Below are 26,356 nucleotides of genomic sequence, written 5' to 3' on the forward strand. Positions count from 1 at the left end.
AAAACAAAAAAAAAAAAAAAAAAATTCCCAGCCATTATCCAGAATATCCAGTCTGAGTGGTGTCTGATCTTCCTAAGAGGTAGGGATTTTGGCTTGGTAATTGTAGACGTAAGCACCTCCACTTATTCTCGTTTCATTACTAGTTCGGTGTTGGGATCTTTTAACTCTCCCTTCATCTCCCGTTTTCACCTGGAAGTCTGTGAATCCAGCTTCTGTCCAGGCCCTTACGATCTAGGTCCTCCCAGCAGGCTCCCATCTGAACTTGTGATCTCTCTGTAATGTCTGACATGGGGACTCCATTCCCAAGGAAATGTCTTCTCATTTCCTTGCCTGAGCCTTGAGCTTCACTCTTGGGTCTGCCCATGCAGGCATATATGTTCCCTTTACCAGACGAGGTCTCAGTCAGTGATCAAGGGATGTTTTGTAGGGTGGCCATAATTAGTCAAGTTTTAGAAATACTGCCTTACACTATTCCCAGCTTTCTTGTTTATTCCCAATGGGGGGATGTCTTGACCAGAGCCAACTGCCCAATCTGGCTTGGACCCTTGGGATCAAAAAGATCCTGTAGTACCAGGCTTTTGTTGTTATGGACCTAGCAGAGTTAAAATGAGTGGAGTTAACTCTTGCTGGTATCAGGAAGTCATAGTCAACATTTCTCTGGCCAGTAACCTGATTAGTCCCTGTTCTCTTACCGGGTTTTCCAGTAATGAGTGTGCAGTACCCATTAGGAATAGTTTCTCCCCAAAGAGATAGTTTTAAGTTCTTTGTTTTAAGATGGCAACTCAACAGGTATACCAAAAACATGACCAGTGCTTCCACTGTATATCACCTGTAACAGTTTTCTGTATTAATACTTAATAGGTCCGTCTCTCTCTGTTAATACGTTACTCCCCCTACTGGTAGCCGTGGCCTACCTGTAGCCCCCAGAGTTAAGTAAGAGGTTTTGTACTTTGAAAATGTATCAGGTTTTATAGTCATACTTAGCTTAGTTGACCAGAACAGCTTTGCAGCACTATGCACGCTATCCACTGCAAAGAGCTTTATATATCCTCACATGATCTCCCTTACTGAAATGCAGGGCCTTCTCTTATTACACCCCTATCATCATAAGACCATCCACAACCAATTATATATATTTATGTGTGTGTATGTGTGTGTATGTGTGTGTGTGTGTGTGTGTGTATAAATACACACAGAACACAGTATTTCTTCAGATGCTTAGCTACCCCATTAATATTACCTGGGAAAAGGGGAGACTACTTTCTGGGACAGGATTCTGAGCAGGCTAGTAACATTGCATTTTTTTGGGGGGGGGTTGTATTTCAGGTTCATTTTATTTTTAAAAAAAATTTATTTTATTTTATTTATTTTTGGCTGCATTGGGTCTTTGCTGCGCGAGGGCTTTCTCTAGTTGCAGCAAGGAGGGGCTGCTCTTCGTTGTGGTACGCGGGCTTCTCATTGCGGTGTCTTCTCTTGTTGCGGAGCACGGGCTCTAGGCGTGTGGGCTTCAGCAGTTGTGGCACGCAGGCTCAGTAGTTGTGGCTCGCAGGCTATAGAGCGCAGGCTCAGTAGTTGTACCACACAGGCTTAGTTGCTCTAGGGCATGTGGGATCTTCCCGGACCAGGGCTCCTACTCGTGTCCCCTGCATTGGCAGGCAGATTCTTAACCACTGCGCCACCAGGGAAGTCCCTCAGGTTCATTTTAGAAACAGACTTCTCAGGACTAAGGTGATGGTGACATGGTTCAGATCAAATGTCTTGGTGGCAAGCTGGGGAAAATCATAGGAGAAGATCCCAGGCCTGTTGTCTGTCAGCTTGGCAATGATGTTTGAGCATTGACCAATGTGCTTGGGTGCAGGTTGTGAGGAAATAATGATATCGTCATCCTGTCCTTTATCTGGTCCACAAGTAGAGTGCAAAGAGCTCCATACAGAGCTCTTGATATAAGGCTGTGCAAAGCAGATGGCCCTCACATCAAGTGTCTTGAGTGGTGGAATACCTGTGAAAGAAAGTTCCTTGACAAATTTTTTAGTGACTGTGTGGACAGTAATTAGCTTGGAAGGATGCTGTGGGAGAAGACACCACAAATATAAAGTATATTTGAATTGCCTCTCAATCAAAAGAAGAAATAGAAGTGACCAAATAAAAATATTTGGAGCCTGAAATTAAATTTCACTGAAAAAGAAATAAAAATGATCATTTTACATATGAAGAGGCACCCAACCTCGATGATGGTACAGGGAAAATAAATTACAATGCCAGTATAATAGTTTTTATTTCCATTATATTGAAAACTGAAAGTGCCTTTGTAGCATCTCTTATCATCAGTGGAAACAAGCCCTTTGATGTACTCTTACAGGGAGTATACGTGACTAACATCCCTTTTGAGGCAGTTTGTCTCCCCTTTTGCTTCTTCAGGATCTGGGCTTTAGGGGTTCTGTGGGGCTGATGTTTGTGTGATGACTTTTGATATTTCCTGTGTTCTTGGGCCTCTGGTCAGTCTCCTTAGGGCACTGATAATTTGATTTCCCGGCCCGCGGTCCCCAGGAAGGTCACGGCTTCGGCCGGAGGGGTCCCTCCAGAGCTGGCGGCGCTGCAGCCGTGGGCGGGGGGCGGGGTTGGGGGGTCGCTCCACCCTCCCATTGGGCTCTGGGGCGGCTCAGTGGCAGTCAAGGGAAGAGACCCTGAGCCAGGAGTTCCAGCTCCGCATAAACGCGGGCTCCATTCTGGGCTGCGGGGTTGGGGGGTGGGGCCCCTCTGCCCTTAGTCATTCCGGGAGGGAGGTAGGGAGGCAGGGGCTCCCCGGGAGGGAGCAGTACGGAGCGCCAACCTTGCATGTTCGATCCTTGAACTGACCCTGGGTAGTATGCCTCAAGGTCACGTTAGGGGATGCCTTGGACTGTTATCTTCAGCTCTCCCTTTGGCAGTCTTAGGGTCAGTTCTCATCAGTTTCTTTTTCTTAGGACCAATTATTACCCCCACTAACTAGCCTCAGACTCTTCCTAATAGGCTGTAAACTCTTTGCAAGCAGGGATTAAATCCTTCTATCTCTCCATACCAAGCACAGTGCCTGGATTCTGACCTTGAATGTTGCAGGAGCTTAACAAATGGCTTATTGGTAAATTAATTAATTATAAATGAGACTTCGGGATAACCTGCGTCTTATTGAGCTTCTAATTGTTTCTGCAGCAGCATTAACTGGAAAATGCAATTTCCCAAGAGCCATGCTTTATCTTCGTTAATGTTGTTTCAGAGAGGAACTTTGTCATGATGATGTAAAATTTTGATTAAATGGAAACAGCAGTTTATTTCTCTTTAATAGCTCCACATAAAATACCATTTGTTATTAGAGAAACAATCGGAAAGGAAAGGTTTTCTCAAAGTATTATAACCAAGGCGTGGTTAAAATGATTTATACTTCATATGTAGGGCTTGCTCAGTTAATGTATCCACTTATTAGGCATTAGGAAATTCTGAGTGAGGAACAAGGTTATGAAATAGATGTGCAAAGATGGAAGTAGAAAGAGACTGTATAGTTTGAATAAGTTAATGCTGCTCTACCAAGCCTAATGTTCTCTTTTTTTGCCCTTTCTTCATTTAGTAACTAGGCCATTTCCCCCAGTATATTAACTATAGCCTAGGAATGAGTGAAAATTTTTGAGCTGCTACATTAAATCATTTCAGGACATTGGGAGTAGGAATTAGCAAATTATTGCCTGAAGGAACCAAATAATAAGCTAAGAAGGGTAAATGTAACTTACTGAAGGGCCCAATATAAAACCAAATAGTATTATAGCTTATGCACAGGGCTGTCTTGATGTGGTGTTTGATCTCCATGTACTCTACTGACTCTTAGATTCTGAGTCCGATTCAAACAGAGCCAATACTAACCCATTTGCCTTTGTGAAAATTAGAAAAATGTGCCCTTCCTTGAGTAAAAATTTTAAGTATGTTATGCACAGCTTGAACAGTCCGATGTTCAGGCCTGAAGAAGGTGGGAATGTGGATGGGTACCCTCCTGGCTTTGTTTGGTGATTTTGGACTCCACCCTCCTGTAAGGAAGGGAAGAAGGGGGGGTGGGATGGAGGGGATGATGGGGTTGGGGAAGAGTGGCTCAAGGATTTAATCAGTAGCACCAGTTTCAATTCACCCAAACAGTGGTTCTGTAAGTCAAATTTATTTTTAAATCAGTGACCAGAACACCTGCGTTCTATTAAGAATCATACAGAACTGCTGCTTAAGAGGACGTGTCCCTTTTCGACTCAGTCTGGCTCTGTGGGATTGGAATGTGGGGCTCATAACCCTGGAAGGAGCAAGCCTGTGTATATATCACACACACGCTCCAAATGTCAGCGCTCACATCCCACTGGTAGTGTGTACATCCTCCCACCCCCACTGTCATCCTCATAAGTCTACCCGGTTTTTTATAGAAAATGAGCCAGTCAGAATTGGGCCTCCTAGAGCCAGGGATGGGTACTGGGATGTTCCCGTGAGTGTGCAAGTATATGAACATTAATGAATGTCAGTGTGGAGTATCATGACTGAGAATTTTCCCTGTGGCTTTAGGTTTCCACTGGGAGACCCAGTATCTCTTCTCATGCCATCACATACATTCTTATATAACTTCACACATGTCTGCTTTGTGAATACTGCCACCCGTCCCCAGCTATGATGCTATTGTGCTACCTTGGATTCAGTTTATATAGGTCTATAGCATTATATTAGGTACTCAAAATAATACAATGTTTCTATATTTAAATGAGCACTTTAATGTTTAAAATAGAATCTTGGACATTTTTCACTTGGAGTTTCCACATTTTACTTTTCTTAAATTAATGCTTGTATTTTTTATACTAACTGAATAAATTCAGACCACATATTGTGAAATGTAAAAGCATATATTAGTTACCCATTCTCTAATTGCGTGGTTAGAACTGTATAGCCCCCTGAATTTCTGAACAAAAAGCAATATATGCTTCTTTTAAGGCTCTGAGTCTGTTTAGAACTTGCTAATATGAGCTGGGAGGTAGGAGAGAGAGAGAGGTTTTTTCACATCAGCAGTGCCCTAGAGACTCAGTTGGGAGTCAGTTCAAAGCCCCTAAAGACCTCAAGCTCCCCCCCAAATTAAATCCCAATATAAGGTTATTCTTGTACTTAGTGTTATACTGGACAAGAAATATCTTTTAGTGACATAAATTCACAATGAGAATGTAATTTCACCATGAGGTTGTTCATATACTCTTTTATTTTTAAATGTTGTATTATGGGAAATTACAAACATATACAGAATTAGAATGAGATAATGAACTCTTATGCAACAGTACCTGGTTTAACAGTTAACCTTTGGTTGATTGTGTTTCCTCTAAAGCCCCTCCCTCCTTTTCTCTTCGCCCCATAGTATTTTAAAGTAAATTTCAGACATTATGTAAATTCACCTGTAAATATTTCAACATTTATCTCTGATTTATAAGGCCATTTTTTAACGTATCCGCCATGCCATTGTCATATCTATAAAATTAATAATAATTCTTTAATATCATCTAATACTCTTCGCATTCAAATTTCCGATTGTCTCAAAAACATCTTTTTACAGATTGTTTAAGTTAGAATCCATGTAAGGTTTATACATTGTATTTGGCTGTTTGTATCTCTCAGGTTTCTTTTTTTCTATATTAATAATTTTTTATATTTTTCTTTTTAAATAATTTTTCAAGGGAGCATAAAAGGAAAAATACTACCAAAATTAATGCATTAAACTTTATCTTTAAATCATTAATTTTTACATTCTTTATGTTTTCAGATCCATACATACTTAATGCCGAAATGTGGAGGGCTGAGAAAATGGAAAAGAAAATTTTTCCTTTTCTGATTCAAAAACAGGACTGAATTGAGCTTGTTACTCAACAGCAGAAAACAAATGCAAGACCTCTACCCTATTTGAGTTCAAATAGGTCTGCATTAAATCACATTTTTAAGCTATATTATGGTTTGACCTAACCAAAATATCACCTTATAAATACAAAATTTGTAAACAATGTGCCCTTTACTTCTGGGATCTTATCTTTTTTGTCTTTCAGATTTGGGGTTTGTATTTCAGTACAGTGAATTCAAACTAAGATAATGTTTTCTTACCAAACATGTGAGTGTTTGCATCTTTTCTACCATTACCAATTAACATACCTAAATGGCTTATTCATTTGACAGTATTCCCATTGAGTTCACTCTGATATCTAAAAAAAATTATTCTTTGTAAAAATAGTTAAATCACATATTTGCTTCTTTTATAAATACTAAGTTTTCTATTCTACCAGGTTGGTACATCATTTTCTTTCAACATGGATAAGAGGACAGAAAAAAATTTCTTCTGCCGCTGTAATTTTAATACTACCATGCTTGATATAAATTGTGCAGTGCTGCTAAAATGCCTCAAAATTTTACCATTTCTTTTTATAAACTCTCAATCCTGTGATATCTTTCCTTTCTTAGGATATGAACGAGTCTGCCAAACAAGAAGATATTTTGGAATCCACAACAGATGCTGCGGAATGGAGTCTAGAAGTGGAACGTGTACTACCACAACTGAAAGTCACGATCCGGACTGACAATAAGGTATAGAAGAGAGAACACATTTTGTTCAGATAGATTTTTATAAGGCCATTTCAGGGTCAAGGGTACTCCCAGTTACAAAAATGATTTAAGAAGGGATTCAGTTTCCAATGTTTTATTTTAATAGAGATTTAATAAATTGTGGTTGAATGAATAAATAATGTAATATGGCCCACAAAGCAAGGAGTGTATCTTTAAAATGATTTGGAACACATCATATTTCCCTAGGATTAAGGCGTATTTTCTCAATACATTTTGATATATTTTCTTGGCAATCATATTTTGTTTAGGTGAATAGTGAAGGAAATTGGAATTCTGTGACTGTATACTAACTGAGTAGAGTTAAAAAATGGTTTAGAACTCTGCTGGTTGACAAAACAGAAGACATCCTGGAAGCTACCTTACATAATCTACTCAGTACACATGATTAAAAGTTTAATATTAAGAACATAATCAAGAAATTCATATGCAATAAAGATTTGGGGATTAGGCCAGATGAACTGGCCCATTTAATCAAGTTTCTGCTTACTTTTTACCTACAATTTATGAGTAAGAACTTCAGAACAAGCTAATAGGTGACTAGACAATACTACTCTCATTAGTATTATAATAATCTCTATAAAAGGGGCTAGAGAGACATCTAGGTAAAAAAATTAAAGGATTTTTATCCTTGGAGGCTAGAGACAAGCCCCAGAATTATGGAACAAGGTTCTAGGGAAACTTGTCACTCTACAAATGTGGTTGTATGTCTGCTCCCCAAAGTAGCAGCCATACAAAGATTGCTGTTTTCAGTGCCTTGGAAGCTAATTCATACTTCGATTGCCTGGATTTGGGCATGTAGAACTGTATCCTAGAGAAGGTAAGAAGTAGCCTAGACTCCTAGGGCAGTCCTAAAATAAGATAAGGACAACAGAGGTCTTCCTGGACTGTGAACAGCTGTGGAACAAGCTTTATCTAGAGTAAGTGGGCAAATCCTACAGCCTGTTTACAATATATTTACCCAATCATTATGGAGGACAGCTATTATTTGAGTACATTGAGGGTAAATTCTCTGTTTATGTATCTCTTATATGTAAATACATATAAATAAGAATTTCTTTCCTGATTTGATCTCTGCTGGAAGTCATAATTTTCAAAAATGTAATTTTTTGTGAAAATGTAATTTCTGATTCTTTAGTTTTGTCAGAACAAATTTTCTTCATACAATTAAACATCACTATTATTGTGACTGTAGTTAGAACAACATGTTAAAATAATTGTGTAGTTGGGAACTCTCAAGTACATCTTAGTCCCGTGAGGAAGCAAGTTTAATTTGTTTACTTTCAAGATAAGTAAACTCTTGAAATCAAACATCTCACTTAAAATCTAATAGGATCACACGAGTGTGTTTTTTTTAAGAACTGTCATTCATCTCCACGTAGTAGAAGTAACTGAATAAAGAAAGAGAGAATATAAATGTAACTGCTAACCTATACAGTTTTATAAACCAATACTGCAGTAGTCAAAATCCTGGATTCTTAAAGAATCAATGTTCTCCTGATTTGGGGAAGAATTAACTAATTCGGAGTTGGACTCTTAGTCTCATGCCATTCATTACCAGCCTTGATCTTATGAGGATATACTGTGTCATTAATTATACAGTCCGTGTTACAGGCAACATTCGAAAATGTCAGATAAAGTTTTGGTGGGGTTGGTATTTTTTCGAATATGTGAATGTCATTTTGAATTTAGATTTTTGTGGTGAAAATACTGACATAAAGTCCTATTTGATTGCTTTTTCAGAATTCTTCTCTAGATAATTTGGTCCTTGTGTCCAGTGTTTCGTAAACCCTTCTTTCTCCTAAGTATTTCAGCTGTAGCAAATGGGAATTACAGCTTTAGGGTCAATTCTTTATTCAGCTTACTTAAGAAAAATAAAATTATACATTGATTTGAGAAAATAAGGGGCTAATGAATAGAGAAATGTTTTTCATGTCTCAGAAATAAAGTAATCTGGTTATACATGTGGTTTCTCACGGACTCATTATCCTCCTTAATCAGGAAGGGTTGACACCAGAATCATGGTAGATCCCATTCTTCCTCAACTCCTAACTCTACCAAAACCAAACCCTCTCCTTTACTTTTGGACAAAACAATAACCTCTTACTCACCGCAGGCCATTTAGGACCTTTCAAGATTTCAACTTCATGTTTGAGGGGGAAGAAAAGGAATTAATTACTTTCAGATCAATGTGTTTTACTGATCACTGTTACATTAATTTTTAAGTAGCATAGAGATGTAGGAGATAAGTAATATAGGGTCAGCATTATTTAAAACAATGATAAATTTCTTTAAAATTACCTTGTGTTAGAAGTAAAAAAAGTCCCATATTTATTTGGCACCGGATCAAATGTTTTGCTTTTTTTTTCCTCACAGGTTCATTTTAGTCCTTGTATGCTTCCCAGCAGTGTATTATATAAAAAAAGTAAATCTTCCTTTCCGTTCTTTTTGCATATTATAGTCTGTATGCTTGATGACATCCTGTCATACACCAGTATTTTATTTTGTATATTCTTCATAATGTAATCAGGTTTTTATTGCTAGGCTAGCTTATCCTTGTTTCTGGCACTACTTGTTACTATTACCAGTTCTCAAAGAATGCAAATAAATTTTAATATTAGCTTAAACAAATTACAACTGGGAAAATAAGTATGTTGCCAAAACTACAAATAATACGTTCCACAACTGAAGATAAAGGATTTTTGTCATATGCTGGCTTGAATGGGCTGTATTAGCAGTTCCCTTTTCAGAGCTGGGTATAGAGAATGCTCCTGGTGATTACTTCTAGAGTAGCTATATACCCATCTCAGATCTGCCTCAATTTGGAATAATGTATCTGAAGACAGTCAGAAGTTTTGCCAAGAGAGTTGATAAATTCAGCCAAATCCTGGGTCATTAACCAGGTCATTAGCCAACTCTAGTTAAGGCCTCAGTTCTGACCAAGTGAGTAAGGCTCAGGCATCAATTCCTTAGAAGGGCAGTCTGAGTACACATAAACTAGAGTGGATGTTGGTGCCACCTAATAAAATCATCTACGAGTATAATACATCCTGGACTTTTTGTTCTTTCTTTTTTTTTTACTCTTTATTTCTCTAACTCTTTCCTTTTCTGATGTTTTTTTATCTTTTTTTTTTATTATTCTTTATTAGACCCCATAGTAGTGCCCACAAGTGTTATTATATAACTACGCTGGTGGAATTTAAAACTAAGAGCAAACATCTGTGATTATACTCACTAGACTTAAATCTGTAACTGGTCAAGAATTATCCTAATCTCTGAGTCTTTTTAAAACACAATTTTGTTGTTAATTATAAAAATAATACAGAAGTAATATTTCAAGGGGAGAGGAGGCAGGTAGTGTACTGTGAATTAGAAGCTAGGGATCACACATTTAGTCCCACCGTCAAATCCTGATTTATTGACCCAGAGTTTCAGGAACTTAGTAGAACTTTGGTAGCTGTAAAGACCCAGAGAGGATAGAGCCTATCTCACACACCTTCCCTTGACACCCAAAATTCATATTTCTACCACTTACTAGCTGTGTGATCTAGGGCAAGCTACTATAGCTCTCTGTTCCTCCTTTCCTCATCTGTAAAATGGGACTAATTATATTCCTTACCTCATGGAGTTGTTGTAAAGAAACAGGAACAGTGTCTGACACATAGTTACTGCCTAATAAATGTTAATTATATTGTTATGTTACAATATTGTTTTGTAATAGTATTGTATTCTATGATAGCCCTCTTAGGTTTGTGTCTGTATCAGTATTCAGGAAGAATTTACAAAATTCCTGCCCTAATGCTTCCATCACTTAAGGGAATATTGATAACAATCAGCCTTATATTTTTACATAGGGTGTAATTGGATTCATATAAGTATCACTTTGGTAAATCTTTCTAATTTTTTCCTTAGTAAAGGTATATATGATATGATGAAAATAATAATAATAAATGATATTTACTAAGTGTTTGCATTGTGCCAAGTGCTGTTCTTAGCACTACATACATTGACTCATTTAATCCTTTCCACTGCCCTATGATATGCAGATACGTTTTACTACAGATGAGGAAACTGAAACACAGAGAAGTTATTTGCCTCTGCCTAGTAAGTGACAGATATGATATTTGAACCTCCAACCCAGGCTCTTACCTATTCAGTTAGTGACAATATAGCATACTGGTGAAAAGCACAAATTCTAAACTCAGGACACTTGAGTACTCATCTTGAGTCTAACACTAATTAGTGGTTGGAACCTGTGGGTAGGTTACGCAACCACTCTGTGCCTCAGTTTCCTCATCTGTAAAATGGAATTAATTATAAAGCTTACCTTTATAATGTATTAAAAGTATTAAATGAAATTTAATTAATTTAATTAAATTTATTAAATTAATTAAATCAATTAAAAGTATTAAATTAAAAAAAAGGGGGCTTCCCTGGTGGTGTAGTGGTTGAGAGTCCGCCTGCCGATGCAGGGGACACGGGTTTGTGCCCCAGTCCGGGAAGATCCCACATGCCGTGGAGCGGCTAGACCTGTGAGCCATGGCCACTGAGCCTGCGCGTCCGGAGCCTGCGCTCCGCAATGAGAGAGGCCACAACAGTGAGAGGCCCGCGTACTGGGAAAAAAAAAAAAAAAAGTATTAAATGAATTAACATATCTAAAGCACTTAGAATGGTGCCAGAAGAATCACTTAATATATGTTGACCACTATTTCTGTGTGCTTTTATGTATGGTGTTGAGATTTTACCTCTTTATTAACATACCATTTCATCATGAGCATTTCCACATATCCTTAAAAATTACAAACCATACCTTTAGATGACTGTCTGTAGTGCTAGAAGGTTACTATCAATCTCCAGCTGAGTGCTTGGTAGGGAGATGGCTTGGCCAAGCTCAGCAGGTTGGGGTCAAACCAGGAGCTCTAGGATCTGGGTGGAGAAATGACAGGGCATTGTCCTGCAGGAACTGATGCTTAGGATATGGGCAAGCCTAAGGACCAGAAGATCTGAGAACACAGACCAGTAGCAAGAGATGGATCGGCCAGTGGGTCATTTTAGAGAACAAGTGTTGTTGAATTTGGAAATCCAGCTGAAAGAGAAAACATGGAGAGCAAGAAGCAAAATGAAGATTAAATAGAAAATGAAATTTAGGAATCTTGTATACTTACTCATTGCTGCAAGAATGTACAGTCAGACCAGCCTGTAGGTTGTAGCTGCTTTTACCTGTTTTTAACCGTGTGAGGGGCTCTTCCTCAGGGTACTTTATGATAATTATTGAAGGGTAATATTTCCTACTTGATTGAAATATTTTAAATTCCATAATAGTGATTTTTTAAACTTTTAAGTGAATCAGTTGACAGTTGCTGAGTTGAATAATAAAATGGTTGAAGCTGAGCTGCGAAAGAATTCTGCATGTCCTCTCTATTTCTAGGGGAATAGAAAATGTGAATGCATATTCATATAGATTTCACTCTCTGTATTTTTTATTGATTTTGATTGCTAAATAAATACTTAATGCCGTTTCTTGAGGAAAATTATTCTATCTTTTTTAGTTTCTGTTTTACTATTAAAAACAGCAAGCTTTTATTTGGCTTTGTGGAAATAAACAGAAGCCGCCTAAATGAGAACAGGCAGAGGCTATTCAGAGCTTGCCATAGCAAGGGAGTCAGCCATCACCACTTGCGTCGGCAGAGAACTTAAGGCACGCAGGAGAATTTGAAAGACTTGTAGTGGAAAAAAGGGAAGGCTTCAAGTATGTTCATATGTGACTAGAAATTTGGAGGTGGGCTCGCTAGAAGCAGGGCCTCTCATGTGATTGGTTAGGGGAGGATATTTGGCTTTGTCTAATTGGTCCTACATTGGAAATGCGGGGCGGGGTGAGAGAGTGTGGTTTGAGCAAAAATTGGGGAAGCTGACAGTTACTAAGTCCTGACCATTTCGGTCAGTTGCTACAGAGGTTATATTTGGCTTCCTGGACTAGGTGCCACAGATTGTGGGTCAGGATTCTAATATTTTGGGTAATGATCTAGCTGTTATCTGTTGTCCATTTGTATGTTCAGTTTCTCAACTTCATTCGTTGAACCGAGGGAAAGTTCTTAAAATGATCACGCTTATTAATCTTTATCAGGAGAATGATTTTTTTCAAGTCAGGGGTTTTTACAAAGAAACTAAGTAATCATTAATAATATTTATTTCTGTTCCCCAGAATTAAAGAGGAGCAGCAAGCGTGAAATCAGTTTTCAACTAAACCTTACATAGGCCCCTTTTTTTCAATTATGCAGTATTTATTCCTAAAAGATTGTATATTGTAATAATTTAATATTAGGTATTTAATGCAATGAACAAATGTTCTATCATGCTTTAATGCCCTGTGGATATTGTAATTAGAATTTTGATTAATGACTTAAATAGACTTTTTTCCAAATTATAATTAAATGTTTCCTGCTTTGTTGTTTTAAAAGATAGTTGGCTAGGTACCCCCTTCATTCCACTAAAATGTCTTTAGTAATTATGTAAATCTTCAGGTTCATTACAAGGAATTTAGATAAAGAGATTATTTTTTATTTAAGGCTTAGGAAGTACTACAGCATGTGTTTCTAATTATTTCAAGCCTTTGCTTCACTGAACTTTTTTTTACATCCTTACCTGTTCTTCAGTGTCCAACTATCTGAAGGTTGCAGTTGTAAAAAGAACCTTAAACTTAAAATTTCAACTCTAAGCAATTGGATTTCGTTTTAATGTAAATAAACCTTACAGGTGTTGCCTTGGGTAATTCACAGCAGGAAACCTTTTGGGAAGAGTCCTGCTAAGGATGGAATCATGACAATAGTCTTGAGCCCTTAGGCTCTCTAGTCACTTTGAGAGCTAAAACCTAAGAGGGAATAGAGAGGCCTTCATTAATCAGCAGGTGGAATTCCATTTAAATTACCTAGGAGGACCACAAAATTGCCATATTAGATCTAAGTCTCTTGAAATTGGAAGCCAAATCGTGCAGAAATGGACAATGGTAGGCTTCCTCTTTTCACTCTTGTAGACAAATCTATATCTGGAAGCAATGGAGGGTATTTTTTTTTCATTCCAAAGCAGTGGAAGGTCAACTTGCTTTGACCTTCTGCCATCACTGTGTTTGGATGCAGAGTAATAAAATTTAGCTTTCTAAATATTTCTGACCTGTAGGGATTTATAAATTATTATAGTTTTGGAGTAAAGAGCATTTCTCAAGACTTGTACTCTGGTTGCCGGATAGGGTATATTGATAGGTTTCTTGCAGTCATGAGCAAAAAAGTATAATATATTCTGTGGGCTAGGATACAGGAATACATTTTACATATATGTTCCTCATAAAATGGGATTCTGCCTGTTATTTAAATAACGGAGAAACCACGTTTATAATTCTTACAGATGTTCTGGTAGACAGACCTTTTGGTGAAACATAGTCACACAATTTCTAAAAAATAAGGAACCAAATTTTTAAAAATCGGCTTTTGCAATTACCAATAACACATGTAAATACAGGTGGCAATAAGTTGGTCTTCATGAGACTCCATGCAGGAGTAATAGCTCCAATTACTGTCACAAATGTTTGTAATTGTATCCATTGCTGCCAGACAGTAAATGCTTTTTAATATAGTAAGGCCATAAATGTACATGCTGCTGTTGTTTAAACAAAATACAATTTTCAGCAAATTTATCCTTGAAACACCTGCTGTAATCAGAAAGAGGTGAATGCTATCAAAATAAACTGCCTAAATTAACTAGACACACATTTTTAGAGCAGCCGGTGTGATTACTCAACTGCCACGTCGTCTCAGAGAATGAGGGGAAGTATTCACTGATGGACTTTTACAGGCAAGCTTTCTTTAAGGGAGACTACACAAAACAGAATACCGTTTTGGATTTTTGTGTTATTTTTAAAATATGGTGTTATTTGGTGGACTTTAAGTTGTATTCTCAAGGTCAACATTTTCTTTTTTCCTTTGTAGCATGTGGGTCATGGACAGGGTTGTGGGAAAGAATACTATGCTTAAATTATACATTTGAAAATACTGCATAGGGGTGTAGAAAAACCCAGCCATCCTTAAGCAACTGGAAATGATTTTTAGCTGCTTCTGTCCCAGTCTTGTTGAACATTCAGGGTATTCTGTGTTTAAAGTTAGTTGATGATGCCTTCCTTCCTATTTACCCTGAGCATGATAAATGTTTCAGCTGGATCCGGAAAGGTTTCATTTATCACAAGTGGAAATAGGAGAACAAGTGTTTTTGCTTTAGAGATTACCATCATCTCTAACTAAAGAGCATCAACAGTGGTAGATTTTTAAGGAAATAACCAATAAAGACCGCATGTTATGTAAATGCTAAGGAGGAAAGTTACTAATGCCTCATGGTAGATATACCTCAAATAGACATTTGTGATTGAGAGTATTGAGTTAATATACATTGATTATAATTGAAATTTCTAGCCTAAATACATCATTATTACAAAGTATAATTTCATGTTTCCTTTTACTTAATATAAAATATGAATTGAAGCAGAAACCATGTATCGTATGGACCTCCCTATAAAGTGCACTTTTTAATTGCCTTGACTCATTTTTCCAATCAACAGTATTAGAGTGGTTCTCACTATCAGAGTGTTTTATTACAAATTTCTTAATATTTGGACAAATTGTTACCCCCATAGTCTTTATCCCATTATATGTGATTGTTTCTTTAGGCCAAGGTAGTGATTTAATATTTCTTAGTTCTTCAGACTCCCATTTTTTTCAGTTTTTGTTTTTTGAGTATCAGTATGAGATCAGAGTTTTGATTAGTAGATTCTCAAAGTTGAGAGGGACTGGCGAGGTCATCTCTTCCAGCTCTCCACCATGGTTCCTCAGCATCCTGTGAAACAGTGACATTCTGAGTCAGCCTAAGGGTGTTCCTGCATTCTCAGAAGGCCCCCAATCTCTGCCTTGCCAAATCTCTTCTCAAGGCTTGCAGTGCCTTCTAAAGTCTGGAAAACCTCACTCGGAAGATTTGTGTGGCCATAGGAAAGGGGTGTGGATAGAATAAGCATGAATAATAAGTCTGAGTCAACATGTGAAAATGCTTATTAGCAGATGGTAGTAAAGATAATCTCTGAGCACACATTAGAAATATAATCATTTTACTAACAAGGTATTTTATGGAGAGATTATGGATCTCCAGTTTCAGTTCAATTACAGGCAGGTGTGAGAATCCCAGTGATTGTTATGATAGCCTTTGCTTACCCTCTATGCACACGTATTATTTTTCTCTACAAGAGCAATATCTAGAAAGCAAGAACTTTCCTGAGGAAACATATATTTCCAGCTTTATTGCCACACCCCCTGCAACAAACACACACATACAGCATACAGCACACGTACATACTGAACTCCTCCTAGGTCGTATGTCTAGTTCTTTGAACACTTGTGAAGAAAAATCATGCTCTCATACCACAAAGGTGTATACCACAGAAGACTTTAAGCTGCTGACAATTAAAGAAAAATGTCACATTTAAAAATTCAGGAAAGCCACACTCTGCAACTATCCTGCAACCTGATGGGCATTTTTCATTAAGAAAGTAATCTCATGAAAAAGTTACTTAATTTAATGGACAGTCTCTGTCTTTCTCTCTCACACGTACACACACACAAATACACACATAAATGTGAGCAGTGATAAAGCTGAAAATTAATCTAACAATTAGAACAGGAAGAAGAGATGGCAAAACTGCTTGTGCAAAGTGGCAAAAGGAGAGAATACAAACAATGTTCTGTCATTAGAGAAGGGAGTGTTCTGGGTAGAGGAGGGAAATAGGCTGCTCATATCCTTGCAAAGAGAATGATAAATTATTGACCTGTCCCCAAAATATTTGCTACAGTGAACTTAGACATATGCAACTCCTTCTATCAAGCTGTCTTCTCTGCCTCTTTCATTTAAACTGATTTCCTGCCATCAGATTTCCAGAGAATTTTATCATTGACTGTGGATGGAGTATTAAACGTGTCACAGGAACATCAATATTCCACAGTGAAATCTTGAGACTGGTCACTTTGGGACTGCAGCTCACCCTTGGCCCTACCTCTCTACCACTGCAGCTACAGTTATCATTTTAATAACTAAGTCTGTCTCCCTGTGGTTAAAACAGAGATGAATTGTCCAGATCCCCTTCCAGACAAGGACTTGCCGCCCAGCCGCAGAGAGTGCGGTCAGCAGGCAACCTCCAGCTGTCTGCTTCTTCAGTGCAGAGCTGCCTAACTCAAGGTTGTGCCCTTCCAGGGGAGCCCACATCTGGCTTATGTGAGTTGTTTATAGTTTGTGACGTAAATAATGCTGATTTGAAAATTCTTGAAGTGTCTTTTGGGAAACATAAGTACACCTTTCTCCTGCAGTTTCTGCTGAGAGTGACATTGCTAGGTCATAGTGTCTGCATATTTGAAAGTGGTTATACAAATTTATACTCGTAGCCGTATCTGAAAGTTCCAGTTGCTCCCCGTCTTCATCAACATTTAGTATTGGTTCAGTCTTTTTTAATTTAGTCATCCTGGTAGGTTTGTTGTGATGTCTCACTGTCATTTTAATGTGCATTTTCCTGATGACTGATGAAATTGCGCCCCTTTCCATATGTTTATCTGGCAATTGGATATTCTCTTTTGTCTTTTGCTATTGGCTTATCTGCTTTTTCTTTTGATTTATAGAAGTTCTTTATGTACTCTGGATATGAGTCCCTTGCCAGATATATGTATTGCAAATATCTACTCTTTAGCTTCCTTTTCACTCTTATTAGTATATTATGATAAAGGCGGCTTAATTTTAATATACTCAAAATGATCTCTTTTGCGGGGAGTGGAATATGGCTAATATTTATGTTTTAATCTTTGTTTAAAGAATCTTCGTTTACTGTTTGTTTAAGTCTATGTTTAAGAATCTTTGCTTCCCCCGATGTTATGAACATATTCTCTTGTTTTCCTTTTGATGCTGTATTGTTTCACCTTTTGCAGTGAGATCTACAGTCCATCTAGCATTTATTCTTGTGTACAGTATGAGGGTGTGAGGTAGAACTCAAGATTTATTTGGTTTTCATATGTATATGCAGTTGACACAGTTTATTGAAAAGGTTATCCTTTTACCAGTCCTCTGCTTTGTCATAAAAAGAGAACATGTTTGTGAGGGTCTGTATCTGGACATTCTGTTTTTTTACATTGGTCTATTTGTTTCAGTGTTATCTTTTAGATTTTATTTTCTGTTTATTTGTTGCTGTTATATAAAAATACATTTTTGTGTGTATATTTGTATACATCTTCAGCAAACTTGCTAAATTCACTTATTCTAACCGTAAGCCTGTAGATTCTTTTGCATTTTCTGTGTATACAATTATATCATCTGCAAATAACATCAATCTCATTTCTTTCTTTACAAGCTTATCCCTTTTATTTCCTTTATCTTGCTTGAAATACCTAGTCTGTGTTGGATATAAGTGGCATTAGCAGGGGGAAAGCTTTCAGTATTGCATTTTTACCATTCAGGATGATGTTAGTTTTATGACTTTCACAAATATCATAAGGTAGATTAAAGAACTTTCCTTTGGTTCCTAGTTTGCTGAGTTATTGTTATGAATGGATGTTAAATTTTTTCAAGTGATTGTTTTTTTTCCTTCATCTATTGAGATAACATTTGACTTATCTCTTCTTTTTTTCTCTCTTGTTATAGTGGATTATAATGGTTGATTTTTTACTCTCTCCATTTTATTGCTAAACAATCAATATATTTAACAAGCAGTTGACTTTTATGCAATAACATGTATTGTTTGTATGTCAGGCCATAAATGTTATCATTTACAATATAGCAAGGCAAAACCAAAACACAAATAAATGAATTTTTGTTAGAACAAAATATATTAAATATATTCAATAAAAAAGCAAAGTGTTTCCACGAAAAGAACTTTTACTCCCAAATGAGAAAGAAAATTGAAGCATGAAAAAAGCTGAGGAAGGAGAAGGAGGTAGGCTTAAAGCAGACACAGTTTGTCACTGGCTGTGAAAGTTTATGGTGCTGGTTTTTGTATGAACATATGTCTTCAGTTGTCTTTGTGTACTTGGCAGCAATTCCAACAAGTGGAAATGCTGGATTGTATGGTAACTTTATCAACTTTTTGAGGAAATACCAAGTGTTTTCCACAGGGGCTGTACCATTTTACATTCCTACCAGCAAAGGATTTAGGATTGCAGTTTCTCCACATCTTTGTTAAAACTTGTTAATTTCCTTTTCCTTTTTTTAAAAAAATCACCTTCCTAGTGGATATAAAGTGGTATTTCATTGTGGTTTTAAAACTCTTCCCTGATGACTAATGATGCTGAGTATCTTTTCAAGTACTTGTTAACTATTTGTGTATCTTTCTTGGAAAAAATGTGTTTGAGTCTTTTGCTCATTTTTAAATTGGGTTATTTGCCTTTCGTCATGCGTTATAAGAATTGTTTATATATAATGGGTACTATCCCATTATCAATTATATGATTTGTAAACATTGCTTCCCCTTCTGTGGGTTACCTTTTCACTTTTTTGATGGTTCCCTTTGAGCCAAAGTTTTTAATTCCAGTGAAGTTCAACTTATCTGTGTTTTCTTTTGTTGCTTGTGCTTTTGATGTCATAATTAAGAAGTCCTTGTCTAATCCAAACTCATGAAGACTTATACCCATTTTTCCTCCCAAGAGTTTTCTAGTTTCAGCTCTTATATTTAGGTCTTTGATTCATTTTGCGTTAATTTTTATATTTTGTGTGAAGTACAGGTCCAAATTCATTGTTCTGAATATGGATATCCAGTTGCCTCATGACCATTTGTTGGAAAGACTATTCTTTTCCCATTGAATGGTCTTGGCCCCCTCGTTGAAAATCAGTTGACCACAGATACGTGGGTTTATAACAGTATTACTCATAATAGCCAAAAGACAGAAACAACACCAATGTCCATCAATTGATGAATGAATAAAGTAAACATTGTATATCCATACAATGTAATATTATAAGACATGGAATAATATTCAGCTTTAAAAATAAAGGAAATCCTGGGGCTTCCCTGGTGGCACAGTGGTTGAGAATCTGCCTGCCAATGCAGACGACACAGGTTCGAGCCCTGGTCTGGGAAGATCCCACATGCCATGGAGCAACTGGGCCCGTGAGCCACAATTGCTGAGCCTGCGCGTCTGGAGCCTGTGCTCCGCAACAACAGAGGCCGCGATAGTGAGAGGCCTGCGCATCGCGATGAAGAGTGACCCCCACTTGCCACAACTAGAGAAAGCCCATGCACAGAAATGAAGACCCAACACAGCCATAAATAAATAAATAAATAAATAAATACATTGTGTATTATTTTAAAAAAAATTAAAAAAAATTAAAAAAAAATAAAAATAAAGGAAATCCTGACTTTTGTGACAACATGAATGAAGCTAGAAGACATTATGCTAAGTGAAATAAACCAGACACAGAAAGACAAACATTGTATGATCTCTGTTACAAGAGGAATCTGAAATAGTCAAATTCATGGAAGCATGTAGTAGAATGGTGGTTTCCAGGGGCTGGGGATAAAGGGAAATGGAGAGAGATGATCAAAGGATACAAAGTTTCCATTATGCAAGATGAATACATTCTGGAGATCTAATGTAAAGCAGTATGAATATGGCTTACAATACTGTATATAATGGTTGATTTTTGAGTATTAAACTAACCTTGCATTTTGGAATAAATGCAACTTAATCATGTTATATTATCTTTTTGTATATTACTGGATTCTGTTTTGTTGAGGATTTTTATATCTGTTTACAAAAGATATTAATCTTTAATTTTCTTGTTTTTTAGGTGACTTTGTCAGGTTTTAGTGTAATGCTATGCGGTTCTTATCAAACAAGTTGGCAGTTGCTCTCCCTTTTTTTCCTGTTCTCTGGTAGAATTCATATAAGGTTGCTGTTATTTCTTTCTTAAATGTTTGAGAAAATTCACTGATAAAGCCATGTAGGTGTGGCTATTTCTTTATGAGAAAGTTTTTAATTATATATATATATATATGTTTATCCTAAAATGTTTTAAATATATTTTTTCATTATACAGTTGATATATAAATACATTCTTATAAAAATTCAAATATTAAAGATAAAACTAAAGTCTCCTTTAACCATTGCCCCATTAAAATTTTTAGTTATGCTTTACTGCATTTCATCAGGGAAATGACATGATATGATATAGTGGTCTTTGCAGGTTTAGGCTCTACCACTGTGTGGGCTTGGGAAGCCTACTTTAAAGTAGCTGCATCTCAGTACCCTCATAAAGTTTTTAAGAGAATCGTATGTGATGATGTACGAACAGTGCTGAGCATAGTGCCTGACACTTATGAAGCCTTCCTTGAATGTTAACATAGAAGTTGTTGTTATTAGACTTAAAAAGATCTCAAAATGGATGTGAAGTGCATAGGATTTCCTCCCCAGGGTGATCTTGAAAATCCCTAGAGAAAGTGAAATCAGAGCTGAAACAAAGGCCTAGTAAGAAAAAAATGGGTTAGGCACCTTTAATGGAGGGAGCCCATAAAAGCCCTTGTAAATATTTTTATATTCATTAAAATAAAACTGCAAAAGCAGAATAATGAATTAAGATTTTATCACTAATTATTCATAACAGAGTTGAGGGAGGAACAGTAAGAATAGAGGAGAAAAGTGGGGTATATGGCAGAAGTTGCATTTTGTGATGGACAGCAATTCAAGGCACGGTAGAGCCTTGGGGCCCTGCACCTGCCCTTGGGGGAGAGGCAGGGCCCCTGCTGCCAGAGTCAGCTGTGGTCTGGCATGGACTTTTCCTGAGCCCAGGAGAAAACCATCCCAGTACACATGAAGGTGCCTTCCTCAGCTTTTCTGTATCAAGAGTCCTTTGGCACTCTGCCTCTCCACACATAGAGAAGCTCAAACTTGGGTGAAGAAAACCTGAGAGTTTGACATTTCACAAGTTGTAAATTAGTGTAACTTATACACAGATAGAAGTTCCATTTGCCATGCTTAGCTCATGTTTCAGTCTGTCTTTCCCCTGGAGTTTCAGAGAGGCACTTTAAGTGCTGAGCTGGAGATCCAGGCAAAGAAACAAAATGTCTGTGTCCGCAAAGGAAACTGTTCAGGTGCTGTTCTGTTGAAGGAAAACCCAGAGATCCGTATAGTCTTCCAGTCACCTTAACCTCTGCAACAAGATCTCATACGTTGTGATTTTACGGTATACTGTGAATCACCAGCTGCAGAGATGTCATCACAATTTCCAGTTTCTGAAAAAGGGAGATATATAATTTGGTGCTAAAGAATTTGGAGCCAGGAGGGTAGTTATAGTTCAACAATACCTTTGCCATCTACCTCACAGGTGACAGAGAATTTTACACATGAGATTTTGTATGAAAGGATTTTTAAAAATAGAAAGTCTAAAGAAATGATATTCTGTATCATTATTAGTCTCCTCATTTCCATAGAGAGGAAATGTGCTAGATTAGGTGAAAAACTCAACTTCAACAGAGATCAGAAATGATGCTTAATAGACACACATGTAGAGCACTTTGGGATAGGTGACTAGTAACCTCCAGTGGCCCATGTGGTCTCACTTGATATATATCAAAAAGAATTCTTGGTTTACCTTAGATACTCTTTGGTAGTTCATTTTATCATAAAGAAAAGCAGCATGTAATATGTGGAAAAAGCACTGGTATGGAGTGCTTTCCACTTTCCAGACATAAAACTTTGGAAAGGTCATTTAACCTATCTGATTCTTTTTTGTCCCTATAAATTATGTATATATAGTCAATTTTTTGGTATCACAAACCACCCCCAAATCACAGTGGTTTACAATAAGAATAGCATACATTTATTCTCACTCAAGATACACATCTGCCGAAGCGTGGCACAGCTGTGGCTCTATTCCAGCTATGTTCCATGTTTCATATTCTCAGACCTAAAGGATAAACCCCTCTGTGGGGCATGCCTATTATCATGGCTGAAAGAAAGGGCAAGAGAGCTGGTGGATGCCTCTTACAGCTTCTGCACAGTCCTGGCATAGGCCATGTCCATCATCATTCTACTGGCCAAAGAGAAGCACATGGCCAAGGCCGGCATCACTGGAGCAGTGAAGTGCAGTCCTCCCACAACCAGCCAGCAAGTCACATAACCCTCTTACAGGGAAGGATAGTGGTGAAAAAGAAGGGATGAGAATATGTACTTAGTGCTCCAAACCTTTGTGAGTCTCAAGTATGGAAAGATGTTTAAAAGTGCATTGTAACCCAATGGATTCTCTTATTTAAGAATAGCTATTATTGCTTAACAGTTCCTTTTACTGTTACTTATTTAGAGGATCAAATCCTTACATATCATTAAAACCTATATTCTCCATTCTTACCACAAACATTTGTAAAGTTTTTAACCATCTCAGTTGCAGTTTTTAAAAAGCTGTGTATTCATGTATTCAAACTGTTACAAGTACAGTCATTTATATTCTCTGTTATAACTATATTAAACCCCTTTAGGAAACGTCTTGGGCACCCAGAACATTTTTGACATTTTTTCTCCTGATGATTAAAAGTGACAAAATTCTCTTATAGGAAATTTGGAAAATGTTATTAGGATGAGGAAGAAATTAAAAACACCAGTATTCAAATCCCTGTGTTAATACACACATACAGATATACACAAATATTAATTTTTACTAAATTGGACAATGAATATACTCTTTGGCAGTGTTTTTCCACATTACTGTACATTGTTAACATGCATTTTTTCTGACTATGAAATATTTTGGGGAATGTGAATTTAACATTTCAATATACAATATTAATGTATTTAATATGCAATCATATAGAATTATAAAATCCAGTAATAAAGCGATCACTTATGAAACCACTGCCCAACTTGAGAACTAGACCATTACAACATCCTGGAAGTTACCTATGTGCTGCTCTGCGGCTGCCCCTTCCCACCTATAGGTAACAACTGTCCCCTGGTTTGTGTACTGTCATTAGCTTCTGCTGCCTCTTCTTCTTCGTGTTTGTGTGTGTGTGTGTGTGTGTGTGTTTTCACATATGTGTGTATCTCCAAATAGTGTGTATCCTTGAGTTTTACTTTGAGCTTTATAAAAAGCGTATCATACTGCATTATTTTTAGGGATGAAATGAACATTACAAAATTAGTTGAAATTGTCCTCTACTGTTAGATATTTAGAGAGTCTTCTGCTGTTTTACACAGAACTTGTACATTGATCTTTGTGTGTATCCCCAATTATTTCCTTAGAAATAATTTCTAGAGGTGAAATTGCTGGATTAAAGGGTAAGAACACTTTTAAGGCTTATATAAAAATAGCTGTACATCAGGAAGTGTTTCCACTTAGAAGATTTTAATGAAACAAACATTCAGATTTGCCTGATGGATAATTATAAATCATTACTAGCTTTCCACTTTGAAAGGCAATAAGAATACACAGTGTTCCAGTGGCTTATCAAATTAAAAAGTTCCAAACCAAATTCCTCAATAATTCAGACTCCCTGAAATCTACTCTGTTCTTGTCACACTGTGATATTACTATCCTCTCAGCTCCTCAGACTAGAAACCTTACAAACATCTTCTCTCTACTGGCCCACCTCCACTTCAGCCACCCCTCACTTCCCCTTAGTCAGTAATCAAGTGCTGCTAGTCTGTGTCTGCAGTGTCCCTCGAATCCATCCCTTTCCTTCCATTCTTACAAGCGCTGCTCTAATTAACCCCTGCTAATCTGTCAGGTGGACCGTGACACAACCTCCTAACTGGTCTGCTACCTGTCTTCAGTCTCTTGCCTTTCTAATCAGTCCTTCACTCTGTTACTTTCCCAAAACACAGATTTGTCTTTAAAACTGAAACCAAAAGTCGTTGATAGCTCTCCATTATCTACAAGATAAAATCCACACTCCTTAATTAAAGCCCTTGATCTAATTCAACCTACCTCTGCAGCTTTGTTTCCTTGTGATTCACCTTCCACACCCACCCTAAGAACTTTTTGTGTTATATTCTAGCCAGCCTGGGCTGCCTGTTCCCTGTATACTTTCCTGTTTGGCTTTGTTCTTGTTACTCCCTCAGCCTAAAATACCCTTACTCTCCCCCTCCTTGCCAGTGTGTTGAAATGCTACTCATGCTTCAAGGTGCCACTGAAATGCCAGCTCCTCCGTGGAGCTTATCATCAATGTAAGTTATCATAGTTATACTTCTTAGATGAGTCAGGCATGTTTTCTTCTCTCAAAATACTTTGAATATCAAAACATGAAAAAAATATATTTTTTGCATTTGCTGGATAGAAAATAATGCTGGGTAGAAAAAGCAGAACACAAACTATTTTAAACACATCAATTACAATAAATTTTAAAACTATATATATAATGTATGATAGATATATATATGTATGTTTATACATTTATATATGTATATATTCACACATATACATATATATCTATTGACAGAGACAGAGATCAATAGGAATACTTGAGTTTGGTGTTTATTAAGCTTCTAAAATTCTTTTTGGAATCAGGCAGGATGAGTACTTCTTTAAAAAATTAATATAATGATACTTGTTAGGTTTATTATCTTTCATAAAGATGCTTGCTTGGGCTTAAGCAGGTTTCCATTTTGAAGCTTAACCATATTAGGTCTCGTTGCAGGAGGCCAGCCAGTTGCTTCTCCTTCCTGTTCCAGTGTTGACTGGCTGAGCTGGAGGGGCCTGTTTCCTGGCCGCATCTGTCTAGCCATAGTCACAGGTGGTGAACAGTCCCCTCAACTGCAAAATGAAGGCATTGCTCTAGATGACTGTTAGACGGATGAGTAGTGATCGTCAAGGTCCTTTCCACGCTCTGTATTCTGAGATACTTTACGCTCATGAGACAGAAAAATGCTTAAGGACAAAGGAAAGTGCTGTTTGTTCTCTGCTCTAGCACTTTCACTAGTGTCAAGCAGCCAATTCCTCCTTTTATTAACTCTGAACTGCCAAAAGGTACTGCGTGGGAATTAGTGCATTTGGCTTCTGATCCAGGTGTACCACCACCTCTGTGGCCTTGGGTGTGCCCCTTTCTGTCACTGGGCCTCTGTTTGCCTATCTCTGCAATGATGAAGGTCAGACTAGATATTCTTTGAGGTTCTTTGCAGCTGTAATGTAATTTTATAATTGGTATTTGTGAAGTGCCCAAGGATTTTTTTACCCTATGGTCATTGGCCCACGTTTCAAAGTTAAGAAGTCAGTAGAATGGGATTATTCACAAAATCGTTTTTCCTTCACAAAATAGTGTAGATAGCAAAGTGGAGCATCAGGGTATGCAAGCAGATATGTGTGATTGAGGGATATCCTGGCTCCAACACTTACTCCAACTCACTTTAATATTTTTTTCTCTTCTGCTGAGTATTTCTCGTCTTAAAATTGTTACCTTTAGTAATGTAAACCAAAACATTTTGAGGGTCTCTTGTAGGAAATTAAAATGTTAGATTAGAGAGTTCAAATATGCACACAGGGCTTCCCTGGTGGCGCAGTGGTTGAGAGTCCGCCTGCCGTTACAGGGGACACGGGTTTGTGCCCCGGTCCGGGAGGATCCCGCATGCCGCGGAGCAGCTGGGCCCGTGGAACATGGACGCTGAGCCTGCGCGTCCGGAGCCTGTGCTCCGCAATGGGAGAGGCCACAACAGTGAGAGGCCCA

The 26,356-nt window shown here is 37.4% G+C and overlaps 1 protein-coding gene across 2 annotated transcripts in view; it reads left to right on the top strand.

Annotated features, from left to right (window-relative positions):
* The window catches only part of IFT57 (intraflagellar transport 57), a 60,851-nt gene that overhangs the window by 27,819 nt on the left and 6,676 nt on the right, over positions 1 to 26,356 (top strand). For both annotated transcript variants that reach the window (XM_007450537.1, XM_007450536.1), the window contains exon 6: positions 6,487 to 6,609. In XM_007450537.1, the coding sequence (XP_007450599.1) occupies positions 6,487 to 6,609 (123 nt within the window). The remainder of the gene's footprint in view (positions 1 to 6,486; positions 6,610 to 26,356) is intronic.

Source organism: Lipotes vexillifer, unplaced genomic scaffold, assembly GCF_000442215.2.
Source record: "Lipotes vexillifer unplaced genomic scaffold, Lipotes_vexillifer_v1.1 scaffold946, whole genome shotgun sequence".
Lineage (NCBI taxonomy): Eukaryota > Metazoa > Chordata > Mammalia > Artiodactyla > Lipotidae > Lipotes > Lipotes vexillifer.